At 39.0% G+C, this 15471-nt stretch overlaps 2 protein-coding genes across 2 annotated transcripts; one reads left to right on the top strand and one right to left on the bottom strand.

Annotated features, from left to right (window-relative positions):
* Nucleotides 1–150: 150 nt before the first annotated feature.
* dnpep (aspartyl aminopeptidase) lies at nucleotides 151–9435 on the bottom strand. Its single transcript, XM_079459922.1, has 20 exons — nucleotides 9317–9435; nucleotides 8036–8358; nucleotides 7816–7941; nucleotides 7630–7705; nucleotides 7194–7248; nucleotides 5904–6062; nucleotides 5705–5795; nucleotides 5234–5322; nucleotides 4816–4929; nucleotides 4390–4515; nucleotides 4152–4276; nucleotides 3588–3672; nucleotides 2538–2645; nucleotides 2127–2204; nucleotides 1932–2012; nucleotides 1689–1849; nucleotides 1521–1560; nucleotides 1327–1428; nucleotides 568–735; nucleotides 151–436 (listed from the first exon to the last, which is right to left on the bottom strand). The coding sequence occupies exons 7-20, from the start codon at nucleotides 5784–5786 to the stop codon at nucleotides 386–388; spliced, it is 1410 nt and encodes a 469-aa protein (XP_079316048.1). The 5' UTR covers nucleotides 5787–5795; nucleotides 5904–6062; nucleotides 7194–7248; nucleotides 7630–7705; nucleotides 7816–7941; nucleotides 8036–8358; nucleotides 9317–9435; the 3' UTR covers nucleotides 151–385.
* Nucleotides 9436–11030: 1595 nt separating this feature from the next.
* On the top strand, nucleotides 11031–15350 carry desmb (desmin b). Its single transcript, XM_079460815.1, has 9 exons — nucleotides 11031–11704; nucleotides 12706–12766; nucleotides 13360–13455; nucleotides 13702–13863; nucleotides 14025–14150; nucleotides 14233–14453; nucleotides 14612–14655; nucleotides 14957–15045; nucleotides 15211–15350. The coding sequence occupies exons 1-9, from the start codon at nucleotides 11130–11132 to the stop codon at nucleotides 15250–15252; spliced, it is 1416 nt and encodes a 471-aa protein (XP_079316941.1). The 5' UTR covers nucleotides 11031–11129; the 3' UTR covers nucleotides 15253–15350.
* The last annotated feature ends 121 nt before the right edge of the window (nucleotides 15351–15471 follow it).

Genomic DNA, 15471 nt, shown 5'->3' with positions numbered 1-15471 from the left:
CGGTGAGATAATGCAGTTACTTTGAGAAATACACAAATTATTCCTCATGGTCAGTACTTCTGGGATTTAGATGTTGTAATGCAGGGCATGCTTATAGATAGGAAGTCACGTGACATACTAAAAACCAACAGTCAATAAGACATGACAATGAAAGATTTATTGATTTTATTAACAAGTTAACCAAGTACAGTCCATGGTAATACTGTTTAAGTGCTACAAGTTTACAAAAGATTAAACTCCTGTTCAATCGTGTGCTACAGACTGTGATAAATGGACAGATGATGATGTTGAGAAAATTAATGAGAACGTAAAAGACAGTTATTGATTTCCCTATTAACAACATTCAGTGATCCATCCCTGCGGTTGTAGCGAGTCCATCCATAGCCTAGTCAACAGATACCATGCTTCGTACAAAGGGAAAGTGCTCAAAGAAACCCTGCATATCACAACAGACAAAACAACACAAAACAGAGAAACGGTTCAATCGATATTTGACAACTCTTCTAATTATAAGAATTAGCCTACCCTACCATTGCCATTTTCAGTTTAAGTTTAGCTGGCATATACCTTAAAGAGTGTGGTGGTCTGGAGAACCCCAGAAGTGCAGCACATCTCTCGAATGGAGTGCATGGCTAGCTGTGGAGCTCCGAGATCCAGAACTGCCATTCCTAAACGAGCAGCTAAAATTGGCCCGATTGTTGTTCCACAAGGACTGTCATTCCTAACCATCACATCCTGGTAAAAACATGAAGTTATGCATAAATGAATTAGTCCCAGCATCTCATGTTTGTAATAGTGTATGACTACCCATTCCACAAATAAAGAAGAGAGGTTGGTGACCCTCCATTTCAACTGGGTATACAAACAGAGATCATGGTGTCCCTGTTGACCAAGGACCACATTTTCTGAATATGCATATTGTTATTTTTCCTCGGCTGCACTCTTTTGTTTATAAATCCCACAAGGTTGGCCTGTTGCTATGCACACTGTTCATGTGTTTAGATGGTGTGTAGAGACACATTACACTTACAACCATCAGTAAAAACTCTCAATCTATACCTAAAGTACAGAGAGAAACAGGACATTAACATTAGAGTTTTTTTTACTGCATGTTGTGATTACTCCACTTCTTTATGCTACATATAATCATTTGGTCACTTTGAAGAAATGAGCGAAACATCGGGCAAGATCCATTTTCATCCATCAGTTTCCTAATAATCATACATTTACAGAAAGCTATATACATCGAATTTCATTGTGGCCATAGAAGGGATAGATGAGGAAGCAGAATATAATAAAATAAAAGATGGCATGTATTCTACTCACCTGTAAAGGTACTCTCACTTTTCCAGCGATCTCTCGTAATATGGCAGCGGTTACAGCAGTGGTAGCGTAGCGCTGGTTACTGTTAAACTTTATGACTGGACCCTGATCCAGGACACAGAGTGAGATCGATTCAGCGGACTGGATTTTACTGCAGCTTTCATGAATATGTAAAGGAAGGGCTTTATGACTAGTACCTTATGAAAAGCAGGTCTGTGGTTCTCCTCATGTTTTTCTCTGTAAGACGAACAATAATATCACTTATCAAAATTGAACACACCAAAAAACTATATGGTGTCGTTAAAAAAAACAATGGTTAGGTGAAACCATAGAAGCAAAAAAAGTTGCCATAGAGACAGACTGACTGGTAGTTAGGGTGCGCGGCATGGGCCATGTCTGCACTGATCATGTAGGACATTGACACAGCTTGCTGAAAGGCAGTCAGGTTGTCAGGTGTTGAAGCCAAGCGTCGCAGAATCAACTCGGTAAGGTTCGACTGGGCTCCTTGAGCGCTCTCCGAACCCACCTACGGATCAATTCAAAACCCGAAAATATTTAAGTGAAAAGACAAACGACAGATTAAGAATATAAATTGATTAGAGTCACACCTCTTCGTTGTCATAAAGGGTAACCATACGGATGTTTGTGTCTTTAGCTAGAGAATCAGGTGTGCTGGAATCCATTAGAGCCTGGCCGAGGAGATACAGTCATGCATTCATTATTCATCATCACTTTTTAAGTGTATGTGGCAGCATGAGCAGTTGAATATTTAATAACATGTTGTTTTCTGTGTTTGATCCTACCGTGAGGGCACAGAAACAACTGTGCAGGTTGTCCAGACGAGGAGAGAAGATAAATTCCTCAAAGACACCTCCTAGTGCCTGCACAACACAATGACATATCAAAACTGACAACTTCATGAATACTGGGCAGAAATCACCGACGCGAACCCACCTGACAGATATTTTATTTGTAAATATGGAAATGAGGGCCATAAGAGCTCTCAGCCTTATTATTTGAGGTAGTCTAAAGTAATGTTTTATTCTGCAAATGGCCTGCACTTATTTCTAGTCTCGCGGTTTCATTCATAGGTGGCCTTTTCTTCCCTTCGGTAAAAATATTCAAGCAATCCTCTTTGCTGAGCACCAACGTACAATGCATACTAATTCATTTGTAAAAAAACTAGAAAGCAAAAACTAGACAAAGGGACTTACACCAGGCTGTGTGTCAGCCAGACAGAGTTCAAAGTCCAGCAGAGCATCCGGCTCGACCCCAAGCTGTCCACACAGCATCTGGATCACAGCAGGTTGATGCTTCTCCGCCTGAAAACATGCACAAAACAGCAGAGACAAATGCTTATACATATAAAACATTAATAGCATGTTTAGTTTATAAACAACAAAAATAAAGTCTGTACTGCAGGGCTAGTCAACTGGCGGCCCGCAGGCAAGATGTGGCCGCCAATCATCTTTAGCTAGCTCGCCTTAACATTTCTAATAAATGGAGAGAATTTAAGAATAGTGTGCTTTTAGAAATTAAAGTCCTGAGACGGCACATCTTTGAAAGTCCAAAACGCTGCTACATTCAGTACGAAAGCAATTCACGTGGCTCATAACAATTGACATTTGATCGGTCTGTCAAAGAAACTTGTTTTTTGTAACGTTAGAATCGGCAATCCACAGTCATAGGCAGTCAGTTTGCGCACGCCAAATGTCGCGTCCAAAATGCGTCTAGTGCCCTAGAAAGTAACTGCAGGAAGTGTACTACATCACTTGAACTGTTGTCTCAGATAAGGGGAAACCTATGTTGTTTTTATTACTGCAATCATGTATGAACAGCTATATTTACAAAAGATTGCTGTTCATCTCCCCCAGAACTTCAAATGATCTGCCCTTCTAAGTGCGTGGGACACATGAACGAGATTCATTTTTACCCCGAATATGCAATAATTGATAAGCTTAATAAGACACCAGTTCAACGCCAAAGGGCAGGGTTTCATCTGAATCCTGAATGTATTAGCGTTTTTGACTTTTATTAATTTGACTTTCATTAATTTAACCAAATAACTTCAGAAATATATCATTACATGACCTATAAGTAACAGCAACAAAAATAGTACTCAAGGAACAAAATGCAATAAATAACACATATACAAAATAACAGAAGAACAGAAGAAATGGTCAAAAACGGTCTTGCATCCTATTCATACTTTTAGAATCTGGCCCTCAAAGAAGAGCAGTTCAAGACCCTGGCTGTACTCTTACTGTGGTTGTTGCATTACAGGCATCTCCAGAGGCAGCACATCCTGTTTCCAGCTCCTCCTGTATGGCAGTGGCCAGTAAAGGTGTTCTAGAAAAAAAAAACAAATGTTAACGCATAGTCAAAATGTGTTTGAATTTCTTGTCATTTCTATGCCTCTAAATGAGGTTTTCAACCACTTTAAAGCCAAGGAAACGGACGAGGAACTCTCTGTTGAACACTGTGTTGCTTTTTAGGTTTTAGGTCTGGCCTATAATCAGAAGCTTATAGGCCACTTCACAAAATGTTAACTGTTCCACAAGTACTTCCGGTTTTATCTTTTAATCCTACATTTATAATTATATCTTAAAGTTTTTAATTGACACTTTAATTTGGTTGTAAATGTTCTGCTGGTTGCATTTGGTTCAAAGGTTTTTGCAGGGTTTGTGCCTTAAGCAGAACTTTAGCTCAGATTGTAATTAACACAACATTGTGTTTTTGCAGAACGGGTTTAAGACCAAGTGAGGACATTCGATGCGTCACAGATCCCCCACTGAAAACCATCAAATGATTCCTCTTTTATTGCTTACAGGTGGTTTTCTTTGTTAGGTCCAAAAGAGTCATTAATGTCCCTTTGCAGGTGAATGGCCAGGTGGGGAATCCTGAGGATGGGGCGAGGAACGTGAACCAGACGCTGCACCAGCTTGCCCTCACTCTGCACAAAGACACACAAAACATTAGTAAAGCTACAGCCCATTAACAGCAATTAACTGATCTAATCCTGGCTTAGTATCTGACCACTCAGTAAAGTACATGACATAGGTTTACCTTAACAATGACACGTCCTGCAATAGTCAGATCACGATCAAACCACGTGTTCCAGATGCCACCTCCATAACACTCCACTCCTACCTGCAGGAAGCCTAACTTCGTCTTCTTAGAGCGTGGCTTGACCTAAAGGCACAAATATTTAGAGCTACTGTACTGTAAATTTATATTCCTGCTCTTGATCGCCAAGTATCGCTATAAGTATTGATTTTGCCGTGAATGTGTTTCACGTCATGTTTTCATGAGTGTTTAAGAAGAATTCGAACATATCGCTATTTCCCAGACTGTGCTTTCTGATGTGAGTTTTATGTGTAACTAAATAATACAAAAAATAATATATCCGTTAAATCTGTATATTATTTGTATAACTATTATATACCGTGAGAACTTTGATTTTATTTTCTTAGGGTATAAAGTTGCTCTCACCTTCAAACATGGACTATCCGTATGAGCCCCAATCATGGAAAAACCATTTCCAGGTTTGTAGAGGCCGCCTACAGCAAAGGCAATAATGGTGGAGTAATTCCTGGTCAGAAAATACTGTGTGAGAAAAGATTATAATGAATTTAATGTAAGATATTGATCTTTTTGTTCATTCGGTGTTAAAATAACACAATGTATCTCTCAAGTTCTTAAAAAAGTTGGAATATAAATGAACGAAAACCTTTATATAGGTTGCTCTTTATTTAAACACTTCTGACTATTCATAATTTACACAATTTCTAGTGCATTTATGGATGTCATTACAAATACTCAATCCAATAACCTTGAACTCACTTTCTTTTCTGTGTTATCATGTCAGTGGTATAAAACCGGGTCCGAACACTCACGCACACGCACGCACCTTGTTTGCAGGTTTAATGTCCCAGTGTTCAGCCTCCTTAAGCTCCTTAAAACCAGCATTCAGCAGGCGAGATTTACATTCCTCCACCACTGCAGAGTACAGATAACATAAAAAAAACATAAAGATGAGATGAAAACAGTAAAACTCTTGCTTAATAAATGTGATCCAGTGCAAAAGTGAACATTCATCAGTTCTGAAGCTATCTGTTTACTGTATCTAGATGTCTATTACCCTGTAAGGAACAATGTCCAAGACACCCAATCTTGTCTGACGCGTGTTAAGTTACCCACATTATCAACAAAGTGTTTAACCCTATGACAAAACATGCAAGCACAACTAATGTACTGGGGCAGTACAGAGTTTAATCTCACACTATATGACTACATTTATGGACTTCTGAATTCTCTCCAAACCGATACTTTGTCAATGGTGACAGTTCAAGAATAAGAAAGGATCGCAGTGCATTCTTACCGTGATATGGAGAGACTCCTTTATTGACAAATTTCAGAAACTCTTTGGCAGCTGCCTGCACGGCTTCTTTGGAGCTTTGCATGATAAAAGACTGCGAGAAACAAAAGTGTAAATAACACACGAGACAGCACAGCAGTCATATTCGCATATTAAAACAAGATACAACTCTCCCAAAGTACAAACTAATGCCAAAACTCACCCGAGGGCAACGGAAATCTCTGCAGAGTCACAGCAGCGCTTGAAAACCTTCGTGTTTCTTCTTCTTCTTCTTTTTGTTTTAATGGCGGTTGGCAAACTAGCTTAGCGGCGCATTACTGCCACCCACTGGACCAGTAATGTGGCCACTGTTGCTCTGTTACTAAAAGATAAAGAAAGTTAAGCTGTACTGGTTCCTCTCACAAATGCCTCTAACTATCTACAGTGCATACACTGCATTGGGTTATATAATGTTCTCAGTGTAACATTTTACACACACATTTCTATCAATCAACAAATTGCTATAGAATTGCTGTTGAAACTAGTAACTTTGTATTAGCACCTAATGTACTATTGCTCTTTGTAGGACATATCGCTTATTGCTCCTCGAACTCTTTGTAAGTCTCTTTGGATAAAAGCGTCTGCTAAATGACTAAATGTTAATGTAAATAGAATATAACACCATTTTGAAATGAGGTCATTTCAAATGTTTCCAAAATCTAGACACAGAAGCAAATCTCAGCTCAGGCTGAAGGTAAGAATCTACATTACGGAGCCGTTTTCTCATTTTTCAACCTTCAATTTTAAATCAAAAAACGACAGAACGAATGATACACGGATTGTATACTTTATATGTTCATGTGTATTTATTTTGTTTGCCCAGACCTGTTCAAAATGAGAACCAAATGTGCACACTGTAAAAAATTCTGCCGTAATTTGACGGTAAAATACTGGCAGCAGGGTTTCCAGCTGCGGACCGTTATTTTACGGTTTCACTCATTTACGGCTTTCTGTAAATTAACGGTAAAATCCTGGCAGCAGGGTTTCCAGCTGCGAACCGTAATTTTACGGTTTCACTCATTTACGGCTTTCTGTAAATTAACGGTAAAATCCTGGCAGCAGGGTTTCCAGCTGCGAACCGTAATTTTACGGTTTCACTCATTTACGGCTTTCTGTAAATTAACGGTAAAGTACTGGCAATATGGTTTCCAGCTGCGTACCATCATTTTACAGTTTTATTAAATAGCATATTTTCAGTAAAATACTAGCAGCAGAGTTTCTGAATGAATGCTTTTTATTTAAATAAATTAAACAACAGACTGGCAAAGATGAGAAGAGGAACCATAAAATTACCAAACAGATATGTTGTGCATAAAGAACCCAGTCTATAGACATATTTAAACAGATAAAAATGTATTATTATTTCTCCATAAACAGATACTGTGCAAAAAGAACAGTCTATAGACATATTATCTAAACTTCTTAAACAATAGAAAACATTGTATTATTAAACCTTGAATGGGCAAAGAACTTTCCACCATCTGTGACCAACTTCACATGCTGGTAGTCTGAAAGATAGGAAAAAAAACTTTAAGCAGAGTATCTATAGAAGGTATCTCTAACCCTACTCTTGGAAAGCTACAGTCTCGCCACGGTGTTTAAAATGAATGAAATGTGCACTGTGTGTCGATGGTCACGTCAAACAAGTTGCCCCAAAAATAACGCAGACTTGTTGCATGATGATGCTCTGCTCGTGTAACTTGTGAATTTTCGTGTAACAGCCACGACTATGCTGATCCATGAGAAAGACAATGGAGCTCAAAATTATAACAACGCGGTGTGTTCAGCAACACAGAGTACATTACTTAATAAAACGGCCTGCTTTTATAACAGAATGCAATTCAGTAGAGAGGCAACCTTTGGATTAACTGATGAATATTTTTACTCACCACCTTGCCGGTCTTCTTGGAGACCTTTCCTCTGCAGGTATTGGAGACTCGTTCTGGTTTAATTCCAATTAAGCGTCTAGGTTCAACAAATTTTCACAGAATACAATAACCATTTGTTAATCATTCTGATTGAAGAATTTATATACACTAAACAGTGAAAGGATGGAAAACTCTTAGAGGTCGTACCTTTGAAGAAATTCTTAAGTGCAACAAGCCTCCTCCTGATACTGCAGATGGAAGATGTACACTCAAATATAATACGGCCCTCTAGACTAAGCATCCATCTTACAACATTTGCCTGCCCTCCAATGTCTAAAATGAAAAAAAAAAACCATTTACATTATAATTTCAATGAACTGCCTTTGAGATTGCTTCATTTGAACAACCGGTTACCGGTGACACTAACCGAGCATAATCAGACGAGGACTGGCAGGTAGAATGAGTGTCTTCTCAACATCAGATGAAGATGCAGTAATCTGTAGAGAAAACACAATACATGGAAAAACATCCAAAAATTACTTCAATACAGAAATTTTAATAAATTACTAGTGGAAAGAAAATGCATAAAACAAGTCCATCTTCATGTTCCTGAAAACGGGACCGCTGAAGATTGATAAGCAGGTGGGCCATCTCTGTGTTATCCGTCTGGGACAGAACAGTCTTCATTCCTCCCGTCTCTAATGTGTGATTTAAGGTGCTTATAAAAGGTCCTTCAGAGTTTACACCTGACTTGACACAAAAAAAACATTAGATGTTAATTCAAATAAGGTCACTGACACAGATCGGATAACAGTGAGTTACTTATTGCAAACAGGCACAATTAAACCTGACATGAGAAACATGCATATGTCTCAGAAATGCAGGTGTAGTACTACATATGTGTCCACAAAGCTTGCAAAAAAACATTGCTTATCTTTAACACCACGAAACAGCACAAGTCTGAATTTCATTCATTTATATCTGGAGGGATTTAACGTTACCTCAGGTAATAGTCACTTTACGGCAATTTACCAAGTCTTCTTGGTCTAGCTAACGTACAAAAGCATACCACACATGTAATATATTGCGCTAACACACACAAAACTGTATTTTTTACTTTATTTTAAGTTATTAAGTAAATTATTATGTTATATATCGACGTTGTACTGCATGCGCTTATCGCCAATTTAACGAAGCAAACCACCAGTCTACTGTACCGTATTTGCAACAGAACGTGTGTGTGGAGACACAAAACTCATTTAATAATCAAACTTGAATCCCATGAATTTCTTCAGACGAGACTTGAAATGAAATGTATGCAGCTACGAAAACCGCGAGGTGTCACACTGACTAGAATTCATTCAGCAGGTCCGCCACTGACTCTTGTGCTTCGGAGTAAGAACCCGAGCGGCGGGGGAGGGGAGAGCAACTAGACTGGTCATAATGATCGACTACCTTGTAAATAGCTTCAATTTGAGATTGAATCTGTAACGTTTCTACTACAACTTTTAGTCAAGGAGTGTCGCTGAATTATCTCACAGTTTCCCCCTTCCGCACCGCTTCTGATGCTCGTCAGTGGTGGCCATTTGAGAACTCTCTGGTTTGTGTGTCAGTCTAGGTAATTCGCGCCACGCAGCTCAGTCAAAATATATAAGTTTCGAAGCGCAATATAATAAAATAATAGATAAATACAAATAAAAACACTTACCTTGACAGTGTCTTGGAAGATATGGCCGTCTCCTGGCGTACTCGTGTTCTCGTTGACTTGTAAAAACGTCATCCGTAAATTAGCTAACGTTAGTTGCGCAAGTAACGTTACTGTTGTCATCGAGCCAAGAGCTTCAAAATATGACTGTTTTGTGTAACAAAATGTAGTTTTGAGAGTTGTTTAGACGAGAATGTATGTGTATAAAGTTCAGATCTGCTGGCGTTTAATAAAGATAGCGTCTATTAAAAAATTTGCTCCAACTGTTTCGGACAAGTGAGTCGATTTCACTTATGCACCCCGCCCAACGCAGCCTCACCTCGGCAAGTCTTTCTTAAAATCACCGCTGGCTGTGATGTCTCTGTTAAAGGGTGTATTTTTTATGAATACATTCTGAGTTATCATACCCGTTAGCCTTTCTCTTCCAAACTTTATTTCTATATCATCGACTGTATTTGTCTGAGGATCATCGATACTTTAAGGTTGAGTAAAACATGGGGTCATTTTGTTTCACCCCTGAAAAAACCCTTTAAATAGGGGATTTAATTATGTTATCCCTTTAATTATTTGTCCATGGGGAAATTGTTTTAACTGAGGGCAAAGTTAAATTGTTCAACTTGTATATTTCTTACTGTGCAAACTTATTTTACTTTGTAATAAAGGATTGTGTAAATTATCACAGTAATGTTTTGAATTACTCTGTTTAAATGTAAATCCAGACTAAATAAAGATTAACTCTGATTGCCTTTGTTTGCTATACAGCTCTTTGCGGTTAAATTCCGTAAACAGATTTACGGTTGAATGTTCTAATTTTACTAGCGAGTAATTAATTTACAGATCAATGGCTGTAAATTAACATTATTAAACCGTTTTTTAAAAGAACAGTATTTTGCCGTTAAAATTGGCCGTATTTTTACGGTAATATTTTACAGTGTACATTATGTAAAGATAGAACATTGTTCTTCCACAGAATTTGTTGTAAAGATATCCAGCAGCTGGGCTACTTCAAAAGTGACATATTTATGACATGATAAATTCTATTATCAATAATGAGGCCTTGAGTTTACCAGAAGAAGGACACCATGATCTCCCCTCCTTTCCAGAGATACTACACATTCATACGTCACCTCCTCTACTGTTCGTGCCTTTCCTTTTTAAGGCAGATTAGACAAACCATATTTGCCGGTCTGTTCATTGGCCACAAGTGCCGCTCCTAACAAAGTGAAAACGTGAAATTTTATTGTCAGCTATTGTCAGCCCATTTACAAATTGCAGAGCAATGCAATGACATCATTGTGGTAATATAGGAAAACACAAAACGAATGCTATTCAAATTTGAATTTGATCAACTTTAAGGATTTTCTGTTTCCAATGTGGCCCTTGGCTTCTTGAGCTTTAAAGGGTCATCCAAAAATATAATCTGCTATCATTTATTTACGCCACATTCCCAATCTATTTGACTTTGACTTCTTTTATACACAGCTCACAAAATTGTCATGCATAAAATTAGGGATCCAAATTTTTTTTAAACTATTCACATTGCCCTGTAAATTTTAAGAAATCTTATAAAATCTGTCATCATCTATCAAGAATTAATCCATCGTGGGTGTCAGTTAAAGAGAAAGGATGGGAGATTTGATTTCAGGTGGTGGGTTGGACAAGATGGCATGAGTAGAGCTATAGAAGTTTGGGGTAGTTTGAGAGGGAGGGAACAAGAGGGATAAATCTACAAATAGCCACACACGTCCATGCCCTGCGCTCCCTTCTATCTCTGTCTTCTCCGCAGGGTTTGTGCTTATCTGCTCTGTGGTACACCATGAGCCACTCTTACGCCTCCTCATCATCTTCTTCATACCGTCGAGCATTCGGCGGTCCAGCTTACCACCCACCACCCATGTCCCGTGCCGTCTTCGGCCGAGCTTCAGCCGGAGGGTCCGGCGGCTCTCGGGTCAGCTCTAGAGTCTACGAAGTTAAATCCACCACTTCGCCTCCGGGATTCTCCAATTACCGAGCTTCTTCCTACAGTATGCCCAACCTTTCTGTGGGATATGGCCGTTCCGGTGGAATGGGAGAGACACTGGACTTCAGCCTGGCCGACGCGATCAACCAAGAGTTTCTCCAAACACGCACCAATGAGAAAGTTGAGCTGCAGCACCTGAACGATCGCTTTGCCAACTACATCGAGAAGGTTCGCATGCTGGAGCAGCAGAACCAGACTCTGGTGGTCGAGGTGGAGCGGTTGAAGGGGCGGGAGCCAACGCGCATTGCCGACCTGTATGAGGATGAGATGAGGGAGCTAAGGAGAGAGATTGAAGTGGTGACCAATCAGAGATCCCGTTTTGAGGTTGAACGGGACAACCTAGTTGATGACCTGCAGAAGTTGAAAATGAGGTAAAACTGTAATGCAAAACAATGAGAAATGGATGAGAGAGAAATAGTTGGAAATGATTGCATTTGTTTTAAACAAGTACATATTTGTATTGTGTTACAGAAGCTGCATCCCACTCTTGATTTTCATATCTGGTACAAACACACACTTTACATAACCATTCTGAGTCATTCAGCGGCAGCAGGGGAATGAACGTGATCCCCCTCTGTGTCGCAAACATCACACAAACACTCGGGCTGTGCTGCAGGAAACACATACTGACAGCAATAACACACAGCTGGGGTGCCAGAAATATTCAGTTAAATAACAGTTTTCTGTAAAATTACATGGCTTTCTCTGTTTTTCTTGTAAATTTGCAGTCTTTACTGTAATACTACAGTTTTGGACTGTTTTTAAAACAAACTGTATTTTTTTTTAAATTATGCCAGCTGGGGCACCAGAAAAATACTGTTAAAATAAAATAAAAATTACCTGTAAACTACTCGTTTTTAAAAAATCTGTAAAAAAATTACAGTAACATTCTGTAAAATTACCGGTTGGTAGAACCAGTAAAAATGTATAAATAAACGCAATTTCTTTCATAACCATTAGAAAAAAAGATTTGTGGCTAAAAAAACAACAACAATAGACTATTTAGTCTCTAAAACACCTTCAAATATGTGCTCTTAAATACAATTTTAAATGTTTTAAATATATTTTTGTTCTAAATACTTAACGCAAGTTTCAGCAATTTGAGGGAGGATTTAAACTATAGATTGATGAACTATTATGAACAAAAAATGGTTACATTGCTGTCTTTCCGAATACATTTGTTAGTAGCTCCTGCTTCCCATTCAAGAGTTAGTCAGCCTAAATGAATTTGGCCACACTCCACCTTCCAGAAAGAAAAGTATGTGTGTCAGAGGTTGCTGTACACCTCTTGTCTAAAAAAGGGAAGGAAAGAGGTTGGCTGTAACAATTTACAGTATATCTTTGTCTAACCCATCTCCATTATATGCTGCAGGCTTCAGGAGGAGATCGCATTCAGGGAGGAAGCAGAGAATAATCTCACCGCTTTCAGAGCAGTAAGTCCCATGAAACAGTCTTTCCCAACCTTTGTTGTCTTATGTACCAAAGTGAACTTAGTTAGTTAAAAACTAGTTTTTAGTTCAAATGAGATGTTAAAACGTACAGACATCTGTACTCTTGGTAGATTTTAAATTGTAAAAGTTGTTATGGGGAGTTACCTACCAGAACTTGCTTAAACCAACACTTTGTAGTTTTTCGACCTTAAAATAATGTCTATAAAATCATTTCAGTGGTAGAACAACTCTTAACCGGACTAATTCTACCCCTCGGAGTGGCTACAACCACACTCTGTCTTAGGGTTGGTACACACAGCCCCACCCATCTCATGCCTGCGGAATAGTGCCGCATGGTTTCCAAACGTTTCTGCATTCGCCAGTTCCATATCTTAATAAACAAATTAATTTGAGTTGCGGTGCCCATGAGGAAACTTATACAGGGACATTATTTACAACACCGGTAATTGCTTTTATCAACCACGTGGGGAAACCGGAAGGAAAAGTCACATGGTGTTGCTTTACACATTTTTCTCATGAATTATGAACATTACAAAATTATGTCTTTAATTATATGATACCACTTTCACTCTCAGGACGTGGATGCTGCCACCCTGGCCCGCCTGGATCTAGAAAGACGTATAGAGACCCTCCAGGAAGAGATTGCGTTCCTCAAGAGGATCCATGAGGAGGTCAACAAATTCTGCAAACACTTTCATTTTGCATGCGTAGTTACATTTTCTGTGTGTTAGTACCCTTACACCAAAACCTTTACCAACTTGTGATCAGCTTCTGTTGAAAGCTGCATCCCTTCTTGGAGATTACACAGCTATTTAAGCTAAAATACAGTTCTGCCTACAGAGCTCTAATTATCATCAAAGCTGTGCTGCTTTGCAATAAACAAGTCAAATGCGCACAAGACTTCTTTTCATGTGCAGGAAATCCGGGAGTTGCAGGCACAGATGCAAGAGACCCAAGTCCAGATCCAGATGGACATGTCTAAACCAGATCTGACAGCTGCCTTGAGAGACATTCGGGCTCAATATGAGGGCATCGCTGCAAAGAATATTGCGGAGGCTGAGGACTGGTACAAGTCAAAGGTGTGAAAAATAGGAAATACATCCGATTATTGATTAAAAAGTAAAATCACTTTTTAAATAAATCCAGAATGATAATGCACAGCTTTGCAAGTATTGTATAGATTGGCCTGCATCTTGGAATAAATACAAAACTTGTAAATCTTTGTCCATCTTTTCACCAGGTGTCAGACCTAAACCAAGCAGTGAGCAAGAACAACGAGGCCCTGAAACATGCCAAGCTGGAGACCATGGAGTACAGACACCAGATCCAGTCCTACACCTGTGAGATCGACTCCCTCAAAGGCACTGTGCGTTCTTCTGTTGGGTCTATCTGATGTGAACATACCTGCTTGTCTTTGTGTGGCTTCCGACTCTATCTCTCCTCTGTAGAACGAGTCTCTCATGAGGCAGATGAGAGATATGGAGGACCGTCACGGTCGGGAGGCCGGTGCTTTTCAGGATAACATCGCCAGGCTGGAGGCGGAGATTGCTAACATGAAGGACGAGATGGCGCGTCACCTACGAGAATACCAGGACCTGCTCAACGTTAAGATGGCCCTGGATGTGGAGATTGCTACCTACAGGAAGCTGCTGGAGGGAGAGGAAAGCAGGTGCACATATGGAATGCAATAAAAGGATGTTAGTTATACACGTATGCAGGCTGATGTTTAAAAGATGTGTCCCTTTTTTATTTGTTGTCCATGTTGTAGTTGTATGCAGTTAAACGTGGTACTCTGTAATATATCCTTCTTCTTCTCTCGTCTTAAAGGATTGTGATGCCCATGCAGGCCTATTCTACAATAAGCTTTAGAGGTCAGTGGAAAACATTGCGTTTACCCAAAGTGGCCACGGGGAGGCGTTTCTGCACACAAATCGATCGATTCTCTTTGGTTATTTTGTGATGACGTGTACATGTTTTTTTTCTTCAGGGAAATGATGACACAATTTTATTAGTATAATTTGTAAATTATTTTTAATAAACAAATATGAAACACGAGGGCGAGTGAATTATAGTAAAATACATTTTCATGTTTGAATTAACTAACACTTCACTTCACTGCAAATCAAAGTTATTTTATCTTCATCAAATAATATGTTTTATATTTTTTTGAAGAAACGAGTCCAGAGCACCACCAGAGAGCCTCTGAAATGCACTCGAAGAAATCCGTCCTCATCAAGACCATTGAGACACGTGACGGAGAGGTGTGTTTGATTTTATCATTGTTTTACTAGTTGTGCCTAAAAAAGAACTTTTCAATGCATTTAGTGTATTTGTAAATACATCATCAATCTAAACATTCTTTGCAAAATCCTATTTTTTGCAAAAGTTTCACGTTTGTTTTTAAATCCGTTTACTGCCCCCTACAGGTGGTGAGCGAGTCTACGCAGCACCAGCAAGACATCATGTAAACGCCTTAACTTCTGCAAGCCAAAGAATCAAGCCAAAATAAAAGCTTTAGGACAGTTAATCATTCTGTACTTTTCTCATTTTTCACATCTTAGTAATAAGAGCACATTTGCATGAGTGGGACGAGAGGAAGACACTTTCCTCTCAAATCTGTACTTGTAATGAGCTCAATTTCCTGTCTATTTAGAATGATGCAAGATAGACTGGTTTTCTCTCACATT

The sequence above is a fragment of the Barbatula barbatula genome (assembly GCF_947034865.1).
Source record: "Barbatula barbatula genome assembly, chromosome: 7".
In the NCBI taxonomy this organism is placed as follows: domain Eukaryota; kingdom Metazoa; phylum Chordata; class Actinopteri; order Cypriniformes; family Nemacheilidae; genus Barbatula; species Barbatula barbatula.
The sequence above is the reverse complement of the archived record's forward strand: the minus strand, read 5'-3'. Positions and strand labels throughout refer to the sequence as shown.

Coding starts and splice junctions, on each gene's coding strand:
- dnpep (XM_079459922.1), bottom strand. CDS start 5,786: ATGCAAAGCTCCAAAGAAGCCGTGCAGGCAGCTGCCAAAGAGTTTCTG. Junction 4,277..4,389: donor CAGGACGTGTCATTGTTAAG/GTAAACCTATGT, acceptor GTCTTTGTGCAG/AGTGAGGGCAAGCTGGTGCA. Junction 1,850..1,931: donor CCCTTTATGACAACGAAGAG/GTGTGACTCTAA, acceptor ATTGATCCGTAG/GTGGGTTCGGAGAGCGCTCA.
- desmb (XM_079460815.1), top strand. CDS start 11,130: ATGAGCCACTCTTACGCCTCCTCATCATCTTCTTCATACCGTCGAGCA. Junction 13,864..14,024: donor AGGACTGGTACAAGTCAAAG/GTGTGAAAAATA, acceptor TCTTTTCACCAG/GTGTCAGACCTAAACCAAGC. Junction 14,656..14,956: donor TTCTACAATAAGCTTTAGAG/GTCAGTGGAAAA, acceptor ATTTTTTTGAAG/AAACGAGTCCAGAGCACCAC.